Raw genomic sequence first — 14,480 nt, forward strand, 5'->3', positions numbered from 1 at the left:
AGGTGGTAGGTAAAGGAAAAAAGATTGCACCTTGAGTTTTTCAGTGCGGTTTCCACATAGGCCCAGCCTGCCTATGGCACTGCTTTCTCAAAAAGCTGGAAGTGGAGGTTGAGATGTCTTCTGGGGATTCTGGGGGAGCTTGGGAAGGAATATTTAAAGACCATTGAAGAGCTGTATCTGCCTGCCCTGTGGTAGGAGGGCTTGGAGATCTGTGTAAAACAAAAACTGAAGGGCTGTGGTGTCTTTGTAGGGTATGATGGGAACCGAGGGCTCACGCCCTGTTGAGGTTTTATCCTTTGTATCCTTAGCTTTCTCTCTGTATTGTATCTTGTCTTCAAAATAAATCCAGTGTCATCAGATTGAGTTTTCTTCTGTCTTAGAGCTAAGACCCTCCGAGGGAGGTAATATTAGTCCGGCTTCCTGCTAGAAAAGCCTCCAGGTGCCGATCTCCTGCACCTGAACCAGTGGCAGCTGCTAGATTGTGGTCCAGTCATGCCATACATCTGCACTGGGCACTGCTAACATCTCTCCCTGGTTGACTAGCCTGCAATTCCCAGTTTATTCCCCTCTCCTCCAGGCTCCCATCCGTGCCTGTGACGGGGGCTCCCAGGTCAGTGTGGCATGCTCTGCCTACTCATTTAGCTTCATGTTCTTCTGGCCTTCATGTGCTACAATCTCTCTGAAGTAGAGCCCGATGCACCAATCCCAGAGCCTGGTACTAAGAGACACGCTACTTAGGGCCCAGAATATGGTAATAGGAACTTGGAGCCCTAAAACCAGAGCTAAATCGAAGATCTCCTAGTTCTCAGGCTTAATGAGAAAAGACCCAAGTTCATAAAACAGATCCTCAAACTATGTATCTCCAGTTCCCGAAAGCCTTGGTTAGCAGCCTTACCAGTTGAAGAAAAGAAGAATCAATTCTAACAAAAGGAGGAGAGGAAGAGCAACCTGGATAATTCAGGTATAGTATAGGAGAAGACTATTCAACATCTCCAGTACCCTGAATTCTTCTTCAGGGGTCTTCCGGCCTCCTTTGTTCTGCTTATACTTGAGCTTGAAGGCTAAAGTGCTTGAGAAACCAGGATCTGGGATCTGCCTGTTGGAGCTATTATGTCTCTTACTGAAGATTATCTAGATTTAATTTGGCCCTCAGGACAATATGAGGGCTCTACTCCATGGTCAAGATCTTGGTCAACTGACCCAGCCATTACAAAGTGGATGTTCTGCCTACAAATCTTTATGGAAGATTAGTCACAGTAATGTGCCAACCTACTGTCCCGTCATCACTGTCTCCTTGCCATGATGCCTTGCTTTGAAATGGAAACTGGAAAAACTAGACCTGGCCTTGGAAAGGAGGCAAAGCAATGCTGTCTCCTCGGTTTGATGGGAGGGCAGCCCTCAGCCCATCCTTGCCTCTGTTTCTGATAAGCTTCTGTCACATCCTGTGACCACATCGATTACTCAAGTATGGCCCATTACTAAACTGCACGCTGAGCTCACCAAAGTGAACTAATATAGTGGGAAAGAGACTGGCTCACCCTGGTCAGAGTGCCAGAGTATGCCCATTGGATCTGCCAATCCCACCATCTCCGAGGAGCCCACACAATGGTGTGACCATTGGTACAGTTAGTACTCTCCAGACTAGCCTGGGTAGAGCTGACACTTGTCCTGAAATCCAAACTAGGGTCTCTGGAAGCCATAGTCTCATGTGGGATCACCCTGTGGAATCACTTCTGGTCTGGGAGTTCTGAGCAGTTCTCCTTAGCTACTTAGATTCTACCTTGCTGAACCACTAGTGTTGGTACTCTACCAAAATCCTATACTCACATTCTTACCCATCCTTACATCAGGTCTCAAGACCCTATATCTTTTCCTGAAGATCTTTCCCTAACCATTTTTTCTACATCCTCCCCTCTCCCACCCTGGTCCATCATGCCTTCTGCAGCTGAATTGCAAGCATCCACAAAGTTTGCCAAGCAGCTAAAACGATGAGTGGTACAGGATCAAAGTTTCTCCACTCACCAGCTGAACAAAGCACAGTTACACTCATCAGCAGTTGGAAGAAAGTAAAAATTATCAAACTTTTGGCCTTTTTAGATTCAGTGCCCCCCAAACCTGAGACTTATACAAACATTTTTTAAAAACCTGCTTAACGAGATGGTTAACCAAGGTTGGCATTTTCACATATTGATTCCATTTTCACATGCTGTGTTTTAAAGGAGTCCTATACCTGGTCTCCAGCCAACCTCCTAGGCCAGCTGCCTGGCACGAGCCCTCTCTGTGGCCGACTTAGAGTCTGGTCCAGAGGGCCTAGCCTGAACCTTCAGGAACATTTTTAAGCTTCAGATTTTTTCTTGCTACCCTATGCCATTCTTGACCCTCTTGTCTGGGTGACTTTGAATCTTCTCATCTCTATCCCAACCTCATAAATCCATTCTTCTGAGAAGCAGCCTCTGACTAGGGTTTGCCCAAGAAAGATGAGGGACACAGGAGCTCTAGTCAAGGCTCCCAGCCGTAGAACTGACAGCTCACTCCCATCCAGAATGATGTGGCTGCTCTCCTGTAAGCACTGACTGGATTTGCTCGAGGAAGAAGGGGAGGGCCTTGCTATATCATGAGGCCTCAGTAGCCCCTTCTTTAAGACTCACTGTGTGATGCCAGCACTCATCTTCCCTACGAAGGATGCCCAGTGGCTCTGCTTCTCTCTTAGCTCATCTTGGAGCTGAGCAGCCCCAACTTCCCAGTATGCTTGTGCCAGTCAGTGCCCCCTCATTGTCTCTCCCTCTTCTCTTTCTTTATCTCTGTGCTTCCTGCCGTGGTCCCCCCACCCCCTCCAGAGCTGCTGGATGACCAGCACCCTGTGGTCCGGCTGCTGCGCAGTTTTTCCTCTGACTGCCCGGGGGGCCGGCCAGTCTCCTTGGATGCCACGCTGGCGCATCACCTGCACCAGTGCTCCTACCACCTGCGCCTCTTCCGGAACTGGCTGCGCTCAGGCCAGGATGACCCCGAGTGCCTCTACGGTACCCCCTGCCACCAAGCTGGCTGCTGCCACCACCCTGGCTGGGACTGACTGCTTTGCTTATTGCTCTTCTGGCAGGAGAGCCCGCCTGTGTCTTTCTCCTGTTTCCCCTAAGGTTATGTGACTTGCATTTAGTAGCTTGGATGGGATTGGGGCCAGACTGTTTGGTAGCTGTAGCATTGGCTGCTCATCCCCTTCCTGGCCTCCTTCCTCACCACCCACTAACATTCCCCATCCCCTAGTTCTATTTAGTTTAGGAGTAATCTCTTGCCCTAGAATCTGTTCTTATCTCTATAACCCTCTACTACCACCGTCTTCCAACCTAAACTTTCTACTCACTCTGAGGAGCAAGAGTCTGTACCTCTCCTGCTCTCCTGCCACCAGATTACAGGGAGGAACCGAGGCACAGAGATTTCAGAGGCCTGATCTGAATCCTTAAGGCAAACAAGGGGCCAGACGTTAGAAGATGGTCAGATATAATTCCTTTGAGTTACTGGTGAACGGGAGACTGAGTCTTGCATAGATATTGCTGTCCTGCCTACCCTTAGTCCCTTTAAGGAGTTGTAGAGGAGACATAGGAAAGATCAGGGACTGAAAAAGTAGTTGGCGATGCGTGTTTCTTGATCTTCCAATGGGGAAATTTTTTCTATCAACAGTCCCTGGTATTTGGGTTACAAATTTAGTTTAATCCTTGATTCTATCCAGACAGCGAACTTACATTGGAGTTGTTGGGTTTAGAGCACAGAATCAGTGTTTATTCTTTACTTTCTAGGGGTTTTGCCTCATTTCCTGATGGAATAGAGAGATCCTAGCAATTCTGGGATCTTCCAGTGAGATCAAAAGGGAGAAGCTTTGATGTAATGGAAATGACCAAGAAAGAACTTCCATCCCCCAGCCTGATCATGCATGTGGTTTTCCTGGACTGAGCTTCATGTGTATTGCATGCCTTCTAGCTTGCTTCCAAATATTTTAGCCTTTCTACCCACATCCTAAATCTGCATGAACCCCTTCTCAGATTCCATGCCCCTCCTCCTTAATATGGTTTTTTTTGTTTATGATCCTGGAAATCCGCTGTTTCTTCCCAGCTCTGTGACCGCCCTACCTCATGTTAGACCCTACAATTTCACCCCTTACCTCTGGACCCTTGTTTTGTTCCCCCAGAAAGCACTAGGAGCAATGTAGGTGCTTACCCTCCTGGGATTCTGTTGATCTTTACATGGGACATTGCAGGCTCTCCATAGGTAGGATGAGAGGTGATTTGATTCACCTGGAGGCCTGAGCAGATATAGTTTTTAGGGAATCTGGAGGTGAGAGAAAAAGACTCCCCTAGGGGCTCTAAAGAGTTCCCTTTCCTGAGAAACTCGGATACTCCATACTCCAAAAACCACAGACTCTCCTGATGGCTCTCAGGGACTCTCCATTCTTCCTTGGCCAGTTGTGGTATCTGGCAGGTTTAACATTGACTTTGTCTATCTCAACCCTAACAGGATTTGAAGGATGCTCCATGGTGCCTACCATCTACCCCCTGGAAACACTGCATAATGCCCTTTCCCTGCGTCAAGTAAGTGAGTTCTTGAGCAGAGTCTGCCAACGCCACACTGATGCCCAGGCCCAAGCATCTGCAGGTATGAAGAATGCTCTCATCTTGTACTCCCACCTCTGCACTACTCTCATGCTTCCTAGAACATGAGGCAGTTGTAAATTAAAAAGAGTTAGGTACTCCTAAAAGACACAAAAGTAGACTTGAAAAAAATCTGTAATTTCATAGGCCAACTCAACATCATAGAAATATCCCTCCTTTCCGAGTTAATTTATAAATTTAATGTGATCCATATAAAAATACTGTTTTTTTCCTAAAGTCAGACAAATCAATTCTGAAGATCTCATTAAAAATAAACAAGCAAAAATAGCCACGAAAACCCTGAAGAGAAGAGCAATGAGGGGGTACTAACTCTAACATGTATTAAAACGTATTATAAAACTTCTATAATTAAAACAGCGTAGCATTGGTACATGAGTAGACAGAGAGGCCAGTGAAACAAAATAGAAAATCTAGAAATAGATGAATATAAAACAAAATGAAACAGAAGACCCGACTTGTGGCAACCCCAGGGGTTGCAGAGCAGAACTATATTCCACAGGGTTTTCAAGGCTATGACCTTTTGGAAGCAGATTGCTGGGTCTTTCTTTCGGGGCTTCTCTGGGTGGGTTTGAGCTACCAGTCTTTCAGATAATAGGTGAGCGCTTAACTCTTTGCACCATCCAGTACTCCTAGATGAAGTTAGCATTTCAAAATACTAGGGAAAAGATAGACTTTTTGATAAGTAGAGTTGGGAAACTAATAGCTTTTTGGTAGAAATTAAAATTGTATCCATATGTCACTCTATTACCAGGATAAACTCCATATCCATCACAAATCTAAGTGTAAAAATTAAGCCATACAGGGACGTTAATGAAAATGGGGAGTAGGTACCTCCATGGTCCTGTCCTTTCACAGAAACACTGAAAAAATCAAGGAAAAACTGTGAGAATCAACTTTGTCAGAACTCTGGAAAATAATCAAAGATCTACAGCAACCAAGCAAATACTGAATCAAGAAAAAGGCAACTTAAAAATGGGAGGAAAATTTTGCAGCACTTTTACTCACCCTGGTCTCACACTCCTCCCCAGCGTGGCAGGGGTCTTGCAGGGGCAGCCTGCCTTCTCAGTGTTGGACCCTGGTTCCTGATTGCAGAGGAACCAGAGCAGGACTTATTCTCCAAGAACTGTGTTGTGGGCTACCTAAAGGACTGACAAAGCACTTGCTTTTGTTTCACCTAACACTGAAACACTTAGGGCAAAAAAGTGGCTGTGCCAGGGGCATTCCTTGAAAACACTAAGACAAATGAATAACCCACTACCTTCTGGAGGCAAAAGATTACAGTTAAGACAAACAATAGATGTGCCAGCAGCTGGGAGGAAAAGGTGAGGAGAGAGGTTTTTTTTTTTTTTTAAATTAGGGCATTCATTCAAAAGTTCCTGTGTATACTAGGGAATTTAGGAAGCCATGTACATGCCCAGGGCAGGATATATGCCCAGAAAAGACTTCAGAAGACTCTAAGCTTTTACCTCTGACTGAATTCTAGGCTTAGTACAAGCAGAAAGTAAAGCCTAAGGCAGAGTTATAAACAGCCTGGCACAGAACCGATCTGCAAAGACTGGGAGAGTTTTCTTTTTTCTTGCCCTTTCTCAACTCCTGACATTCAAGGAAATAAATCTCTGTCAAAACAGTAGCTAAACACCTGTGACTACTGTTCTCCCGTAAATAATCAAATACATGAGCCCAAATGGTCTCATGTATTTGATTATTTACCCTAAAACAAAGGCAAGAACCTAAGGAGGGGCAGGGAAGCTAGATAAATGGAAACAGAATGGAAATAATGAGAATGTTGACACATTGTGAAAAATGTAACCAAATGTCATGGAACAACTGTATAAAAATTGTTAAATGGGAACCTAATTTGCTATATAAAGTTTATAATAGAGTTTCACCTAAAACACAATAAAATATTAAAAAAAAAAAACTAGCTAAACACAAGCTGAAGGAATAGACACTTGAGATCACATGTGACACAGAACACAGACTTTAGAAAAATAGTTTTAAAAAAGTCATTAAACAAACAAACAAACAGCTACACTCCACAGAAAGCAACAAAAACAAATCCTGAGGAAGGGGGAAGAACCTGCTTTTCAGATTTGCCACATTATAATATTAAACATGTCCAGTTTTCACAAAAAAATTAAGAAGTATACAAAGAAAAAAGCCTGGTTCATTCACAGAAGAAATTAACAGAAATGGTCCTTGAGAAAGCATAGATACTGGACTTACTAGACCAAGATCTTAAAGCAAACTGTCTTAAATATGCTCAAAGAACATAAATGTGAGAGCTAAAACTATAAAACTCTTAGAAGAAAACAGGGGTAAATTTGGCAATGGATTCTTAGATTTGATACCAAAAGCCATGAGCAACAAAAGAAAAAACAAACAGACTTCAAAAAATTAAAAACTTTTATGCATCTAAGAACATTATCAAGAAAGTGAAAAGACAACCCACAGAATGATAGAAAATATTTATAAAGCACGTAGTTGATAAGGGTCTGGTATCCAGAATATGAATTGACTTGGTGGCAACTAAGAGCAACAACAACATCCAGAATATAGAAATAATTCTTACAACTCAACAACAAAAAGACACACAACCCAATTAAAAAATAGACGAAGGACTTGAATAGACATTTTTCCGAAGAAGATATACAGGTTGGCCAACAAACACATGAAAAGATGCTCAACATCATTAGTCATAAGGAAAATGCAAATCCACAATAAGATACCATTTCACACCCACTGGGATGACTGTAATAATTAAAAACAAAACAAAATAATAAGCTGGTGGAGATGTGGCAATATCAATATGAATTCAGTTTGTTAATGCTTTTTCTAACACTGCACTAGAAGCTGTAGCAATAAGCACCTTTACTACCTAGATTTTGGTCTCTACATACCATTCCCTACTAAAAAGAACGCAGAGTCCTTGAGAAAACGACTGACCGTTGCCCGAGGTCAGTGTTTTTTAACTTTTTTTTTTTAATTAAAGGCGACACTCCCCAAGTAACCTTTTTAGACATTTTTTTCCTAGTCACCCCAACTCCATAGAAATTTTAATACCACAGATATACCATATATTTGTGTATACTGTGACCCTTTAAATAGCCACAAACTATTATAATAGCTAAGATTTTTGCACTTTACACCAAGGACCAATTACGTTGAGAATGCATGGACTGGTGCAAGAAAACACAGGATGATCCTGGAACATCTTGTAGGAGAAAGGAAGGAAGCAATCAAGCCTGAAAGGGCTCCCACTGGCCAGAATTGGGACAATTTAAGCATTAAAAAGAATAATTGCTGTAATCGTTTGAAGTACCTTATTTTTATGCAAACAGCATGCACCTTCTATGTTTGTCTGCCAACCTCGCTCTCCCATTGTGAGGTATTTTCCTAAGAGCCACTGTGCTAATTTTTTTACATATTGCTGTAAAAAATTAGCATAGTGCCTTTACACAAATACCTTCGGGAGGCATGATCAGCAAACAAACATAGAAGGTCCATGTTATTTGCATAAAAATATGGTACAATGAATATATAAAAATCCACGAGCCCATAATAAATCTTACAAAAAAGGAAGCAAGAATAAAATGCAGTCAAACTCATCTGCTATGATTGGAGAAGACTTTTCACCAACTCTTTACTCTGACAAAGTGCAATGCATGATCCATGTTTGAATCTTGCTGTAAAAGATATTTTGGGAATAACTGGGGAAATATGAATATGGACTAGGTATTAGATGCAATTAGGGAATTAGCATTAATTTTCTCAGGTATGTTAATAGTGTGTGGCTATGTAGGTAAATTCTCTTATATTTTAGAGATGCATATTGAAGTATTTATAGGTGAAATGTTTCATAATATCTGTCATTTGTTTTAAAGAACTTCAGGGTGAAGAAATGGATTAAACAAATATAGCAAAATGTTAGCATGTTAAATCTAGGAGATGAGCATATAGGTATTCATTGCATGGGTCTTTCAATTACTTTTTAAAGTATGTTTGAAAATGTTCATGATATGAAGTTTAAAAAATTGAAAATGGCTAGGATGAAGGATCCCTGGAAAATGCTACTTCTCATCCTGAGGAGGTGCAGGTTGGCTTTAACTTATGTTGAGAATCTGTGGCTCTTGGACACTCCCTCACATGCTTTTTTTTCTTCCCTCTCTCTCCTATCTGTCCAGCCCTCTTTGACTCTATGCACAGCAACCAGGCATCCAATAGCCCATTTTCCCCACCCCGTACTCTCCATTCACCTCCCCTGCAACTACAGCAGCGCTCTGAGAAGCCCCCTTGGTGTAAGTGATCCTTTTGGAACTGTCTAGACAAAGGGCAAGGGGGGGTGGAGGGACTGGTGAATGTGGGACCTGTGGCATGAGGGGCAAGAAGATGAGAGTTTAGAGACCAGGAATATCTAGTCGGAGAAGCCATCTCATTTGCTGTCCTCTCTCTCTGATTGGCTCATAAAAGGTAGTGGCCCAGAGGGCCCTCTAGGGACAGAAGAATGGAAGCTTCATTTTTCTCAGATCCCCATTTGGTCTGTACAGCTTTCTTGAGGAAAGATGACTCAGTAGGCAACCTAGATAAATAGAAAAGCCGGGAACAGGAAACTAGATCTGCTTCTGGTGGGCACATGTCCCTTCTCCGTAGTAGTCTGTCCTCAGGAAAAAAAGCTGATGAGTCCTCTTCCCCATCTCTCCTCTATTATCTCTAGCCTATCACTAAATTATTCCTGGCAACAGTTGTGAACAGTGGAGCCACAAGGGGTTCTTGGTGTGACTGTAGAGAGGCAGAGATACCAGTGGTAATGAGACCAGAGAGAGGGTGATGGAAAATCCTTTCCTTGTTCACCCTGCCTCAAGGAATACCTGAAATCAAACGTGGCTGCCATTATTTTATTTATATAGGACTAAAGCAAAGATTCATATTTTGGCATTGGGGTAAACAGTTGTAGAATCTTGCCCTTCTTCTGGCATTCAGTAAGAGGGACAAACTTTTCTACTTGCGGTGACCCCACGCACAACAGAATGAAGTGCTGCCTGGTCCCACACCATCTCCATATCTGTTGTGGATTGTACCATTGCGATACACAGGGATTTCATTGGCCGATTTTTGGAACTAGATCACCAGGCCTTTCTTCCTACTTCATCTTAGTCTGGACGCTCTGCTGAAACCTGTTCGGCATCATAGCAACATGTGATCTACCACTGACAGACAGGTGGTGGCCGCACATGGGGTGTGTTGGCCAGAACTCAACCAGGTCTCCCAAGTGGAAGGGGAGATTTCAGCTACTGAGCCATCACTGCCCTCAAGTAAACACCTTGGTAATCCCTGAAGAAAGAACTTCAGACCCTTTCTAAGAATCCCACAGAGCAACAGCACATTCGATCTGCTTATGAAAAACTATTACAGTCCCGAGGACATTTAACACATTGGCCCTCAATCCAGGACTCATTTTATCAACAACCAGACCATGCTGGGCTGTGGTTCTCATTTAACAGGTTACTTTTAACCTCCCTAAGGTGCTTTCACCAAATCTCTGAGGGAAGCCAGGCCCTTGTCCTTATCCTCAAATTACCCTCGAGGAAACTAAAGCTCACAGAGTGAGGTGACTTGACTGGGTCACACAGCTGGGAAGTCATGAGGTGAGATTTGAATTCAGATCGCTTGATCTCAAGTAAAATATTCTCTGTGTAGTTGTTAGATGCCATCAAGTCGGCTGACTCATGGCAACTTTATGTATAACAATAAAATGTTGCCCGCTCCTGGGCTGTCTTAAAAAAAAAAAAAAGAACCAGAAACCACTAGCTGGATTTTCAAGCTACTTCTATCCTTGGGTGAAACTCAGTTTACAGCCTTTTTTTTTTTTTTTAAATCTAGTATCAGGCATGTAGCCGCATTGGTAAACATCTTCTTTAGGGTCCACCTGCACCAGAAATCGGCTGCATATTTCTTAAAGTCTTGTTAGCCGAAAACCGTGTTCCTCTTCTGCCTGAAGCATGCCTCCTCTGATCCTTTGCAGAGGAAGGATAGCTGGCGTATCTTAAACTCAATGGCCGGGCCTTTCCAGGCTCACGTTTGCCAGCTTTCCCAGGTACTCTTTGATGACAAGATATTGCTATTCATGAGTCCCCTGCTTCCAGAATCTATCGTTATTGATACCAGGGTGCATTAAACATAGCGTTACAGTAACATCAATAAATATGATATTTACAAAGGGAAAAGTAGATTAGCTTCCTTTTAAAGGCCGATGAAGAAGTGGAGGTTCGGGTAGGAATCACCCCTCAGTATAATCGAAGACTCTAAGGCGTTCATTATACTACTGTCAGGATCTGGGAAATTAATCTTTTATAAGTATATAATACACACAAGCCTATAACATCATATGTCCCAAGACTTAGAGGATCTTAACCTTGGATCCATGGATGGGGTTCAGGGTAGTCTATGAGCCCCAGGAATTGTATGTAAAAATTAATGTGAATATCTATACATACATTTTCCTGGAAAGATAGTCCATGACTTCCATCAGAGCTTCAGAGGGTCTGTGAAAGGCTAATTAAAAACTGCTACCATTTGGAGATTCCATGGAAGTCTTCCAGCTTTGGGTAAATCGATTTCTTATCTATTTCTCTGACCCACAAGGTTTTTCTACATTCTCCTGCTTATCTCTTGGGCTATAAGTGGTGATTACCCCTGTCCAGAAATACATGACCCCCATGGGAATAGTGCAGAGCACTCCTTTGATTATATAAAGAAATGATCCTTTTTTTTTTTTTTTTGATAGAAAGAACAGCTGAGTTTATTGCTTATTGCAGTAAGGGAAGAGACCAGCTCACAAAGCATTGGGAGTATCAAGAAGTGATTCTTGACAAAAAATGTATACCAAAATCAATTGGGAATATTTGAAACAAAAAAAAGGGGATTTTTTTCCCTTCCCCCCTCCCCAATCTTTACTCTAAACCTATAGAATTAGAATCTCTAGAGATAGAATCTGGAAATTTATATTTGGAAAATATATTTGGGAAAAAATTTACCAGGTAAATTTTATGTGCAACCCTAATTATGAGCTATCGGGCTAAAGGGTTCATATGCTTCCAAAGTAAGAATGAAGGGCCAGGGGAATTTGGAGTTGAGATGGGGATACATTTGGGAAAGAACAGGATGAGGTGGGCTTCAGCATCTTTTCCTGAAGTACCTTAGTGCCACTCCTCTAGTGTACATGAGACCAGGCTGACAATCCTGAGCTGGGCAAAGACTAACTTAGGAGAAATTCAGACCCTCTCTTCCCAAGACATGAGTAGCAAAGGCCACCCATTCTAGCATTTGAACTACATGTGAAGGATAGCACCTACATTTCCAGCTGGTCTGATTTAGTCTCCTGGCTTTGCTTTACAGACAGCAGTGGCCCTTCCAGCACTGTGTCCAGTGCTGGTCCTTCTTCCCCCACTGCAGTGGATGGTAACACCCATTTTGGCTTCAGTGATCAATCTTCCCTAAGTTCACACGTGACTGAAGAACGTCAAGGCTTTGGGCAGCCCCAGGAGACTCCTGGGAATGGAGCACAAGAGCCTACAGAAGGGGAGAAAGAAACTTTTGAACCAAATCAGTCCCCCCAGGAGCCACCTGTGCAGACCAGCCAGCCATGCCAGGATGTCCCTGAGGAGGTCAGCCAGCCATGCCAGGAGTTCATTAAGGAAGTCAGCCAGCCATTCCGGGACGTCCCTGAGGAAGTCAGCCAGCCGTGCCGGGAGATGCCTGAGATCAGCTGGCCATGCCAGGAGGTCCCTGATATTAGCCAGCTGTGCTGGGAAACCCTTCAGAAGGCTAGCCAGCTATGCCAGGAGGACCATAACAATGTTAACCAGATATGCCAGGAAGTTCCTGAGATCAGTCTGCCATGCCAGAAGGCCAGCCACGTCTCTGAGGAAGTCTGTCAGCTTTGCCAAGAGAACTCTGAGGAGGTCAACCAGCCATGCCAGGAGTTCTCTGTGGAGGTTGGCAGGTTGGCCCATGAGTCTCCTGCAATCACTCTGTTGTCTGAGGACATCCCTGAGGTTGATAAGCCATCCCAAGCATTCCCTGGGGATGAAGATCTGTGGGCCCAGGAGGCTCTTAAGGAGGTTAATCAGCAGTGCTGGGTGGTCCCTGAGGTGATTGACCAGCTGCCTGGAGAGGATGTTCCCCAAGCCCAGTATCCATCCAGTGAGCCAAATCCTCAGAGCCAGTCTCTAACCCATGACCAGCACCCACCCCTTTCACCAGCAACATGTGATTATTCACTTGCTCATTAGTGGTGTCACACTATACCAGCCATTGGAGCCAGCAACTTTCTCTGTTGGCTAACTTACTTGCCAGCCTAAGGCCTTGGCTCTCAGCAGAGGTGTCTGAGGAAGCAGCCCCTCTTCTCAGCAAGAAGCTTATCTGTGCCAGAGCTGAGTTTGGGGAGGAGCCAGTTTTATGTTCAAAGCAGCCATTGGCTCCCTGCCTAGCAATTGGACTTGAATAGAATTTCCTTGGGGTGGGCTGATTTATCATTCATTATCCAACCTGCCCTGGGCATCCCAGGAAATCCCAGACTGTTAAAGGAAATGCCACTTAACTGCTGAAGACACAGTCTTTTTCTGGGGCAATATTCACAGTTTCTTAAGGTACCCTTAGACCATATGTGCATTCAGGGGGACTCTTGTCTTTGCTCCTCAGGTGGGCCCTGGATGGTCATCTGAAATGTCTGGGAAAAAAGAGAGTCCCCTTCCCAAACAAACATGCATCAGGGCCACTCATCTTTAGACTGGGCTTATGGGTGTTTCCATACCATCCCCAACTGCCCCCTCTACCTAGTCCTGTTCCTCTGGGCAATAGCTCTAGGGAAAAATAGGTTTTAGGTTGGTGTACAAACTTCAGAGTAACTACTCAAAATGCACCAGGGGGTTCTTGGCCAATCTGTAAAGATGAGTCTCCCATTGTTGTGGGGATATTTGGCTTCGGCAATGCTATAGTAGGGAATCAAGTTCTATTTTAAGCAATCAGCAGAGATCAATATTGTACAGATATGAAAAAGATTTAATATATATATATATTTCTGTAGTAGTGCCAAGGACAGATTGTCCAAAGACCAAACACTCCAGGGTCCCCGAGAGATTTGTCCTTACATCATTTGTGTTTCTAGGGTCAGATGTGATTATGAAGCTTTACCCAAAGATATGGGGATGGGAACAGGGGTGGGTAGGAGAGGTAATTTGGTCATTGGAGTTGGGGGCCGGAACATTATGAGTGCTCAATAAATGTGAAATAATGAGAATGATAGTAGTGGTGATGATATCCTTGTGAATTTAAGAATGGGTGTGATTCTGAGTCCATCATGTCTGTTTGCAACTGAATTCATCTGAACCAGCCAAAAGCCAATGTAGTTGACAAGAAGTGGACTGTAAAAATATAGAGATCAGGCATCCCAGGAGGTCCCTATGGCAGTCAGCCCGCCATTCCAAATGTCTTTAATGAATAGAGTGTTGGGGGGAGGGGTGTGGAATTCTATCCCTGAGGTACCAGAGAGTACATGACTTCTCACCAGATCCTTGGAATCACCCTCTTAATTTTTCACTCTGATGCTCTGGAGTGCTAGAAAGAGTTAATATAAAGGGATCGTGCCCTTCCTCCACCCTCTGGACATCTTTACATTGGGAGAGCCCAGAACACTGGGAGGGCTAGAGTACCCCCCTCCTCATATATACTGGTGCAATGGTTAAGAGCTCAGCTGCTAACCAAAAGATCAGCAGTTTGAATCCACCAACCGCTCCTTGGAAACCCTATGGGGCAGTTCTA

The 14,480-nt window shown here is 43.8% G+C and overlaps 1 protein-coding gene across 14 annotated transcripts in view; it reads left to right on the forward strand.

The window, feature by feature from the left end:
* PPIP5K1 (diphosphoinositol pentakisphosphate kinase 1) overlaps positions 1-14,364 on the forward strand; it is a 38,706-nt gene extending 24,342 nt beyond the window's left edge. For 3 of the 14 annotated variants that reach the window (XM_064292045.1, XM_064292053.1, XM_064292046.1), the window contains 3 exons: positions 4,507-4,644; positions 8,846-8,959; positions 12,057-14,359. In XM_064292045.1, the coding sequence (XP_064148115.1) occupies positions 4,507-4,644; positions 8,846-8,959; positions 12,057-12,952 (1,148 nt within the window). In that variant the 3' untranslated portion in view covers positions 12,953-14,359. Of the gene's footprint in view, positions 1-2,837; positions 3,021-4,506; positions 4,645-8,845; positions 8,960-12,056 lie in introns of all 14 variants that reach the window. The other 11 variants (XM_064292051.1, XM_064292047.1, XM_064292054.1 and 8 more) reach the window with 9 other exon arrangements.
* The last annotated feature ends 116 nt before the right edge of the window (positions 14,365-14,480 follow it).

Source organism: Loxodonta africana, chromosome 10 (genome assembly GCF_030014295.1).
Source record: "Loxodonta africana isolate mLoxAfr1 chromosome 10, mLoxAfr1.hap2, whole genome shotgun sequence".
Taxonomy (NCBI): Eukaryota; Metazoa; Chordata; class Mammalia; order Proboscidea; family Elephantidae; genus Loxodonta; species Loxodonta africana.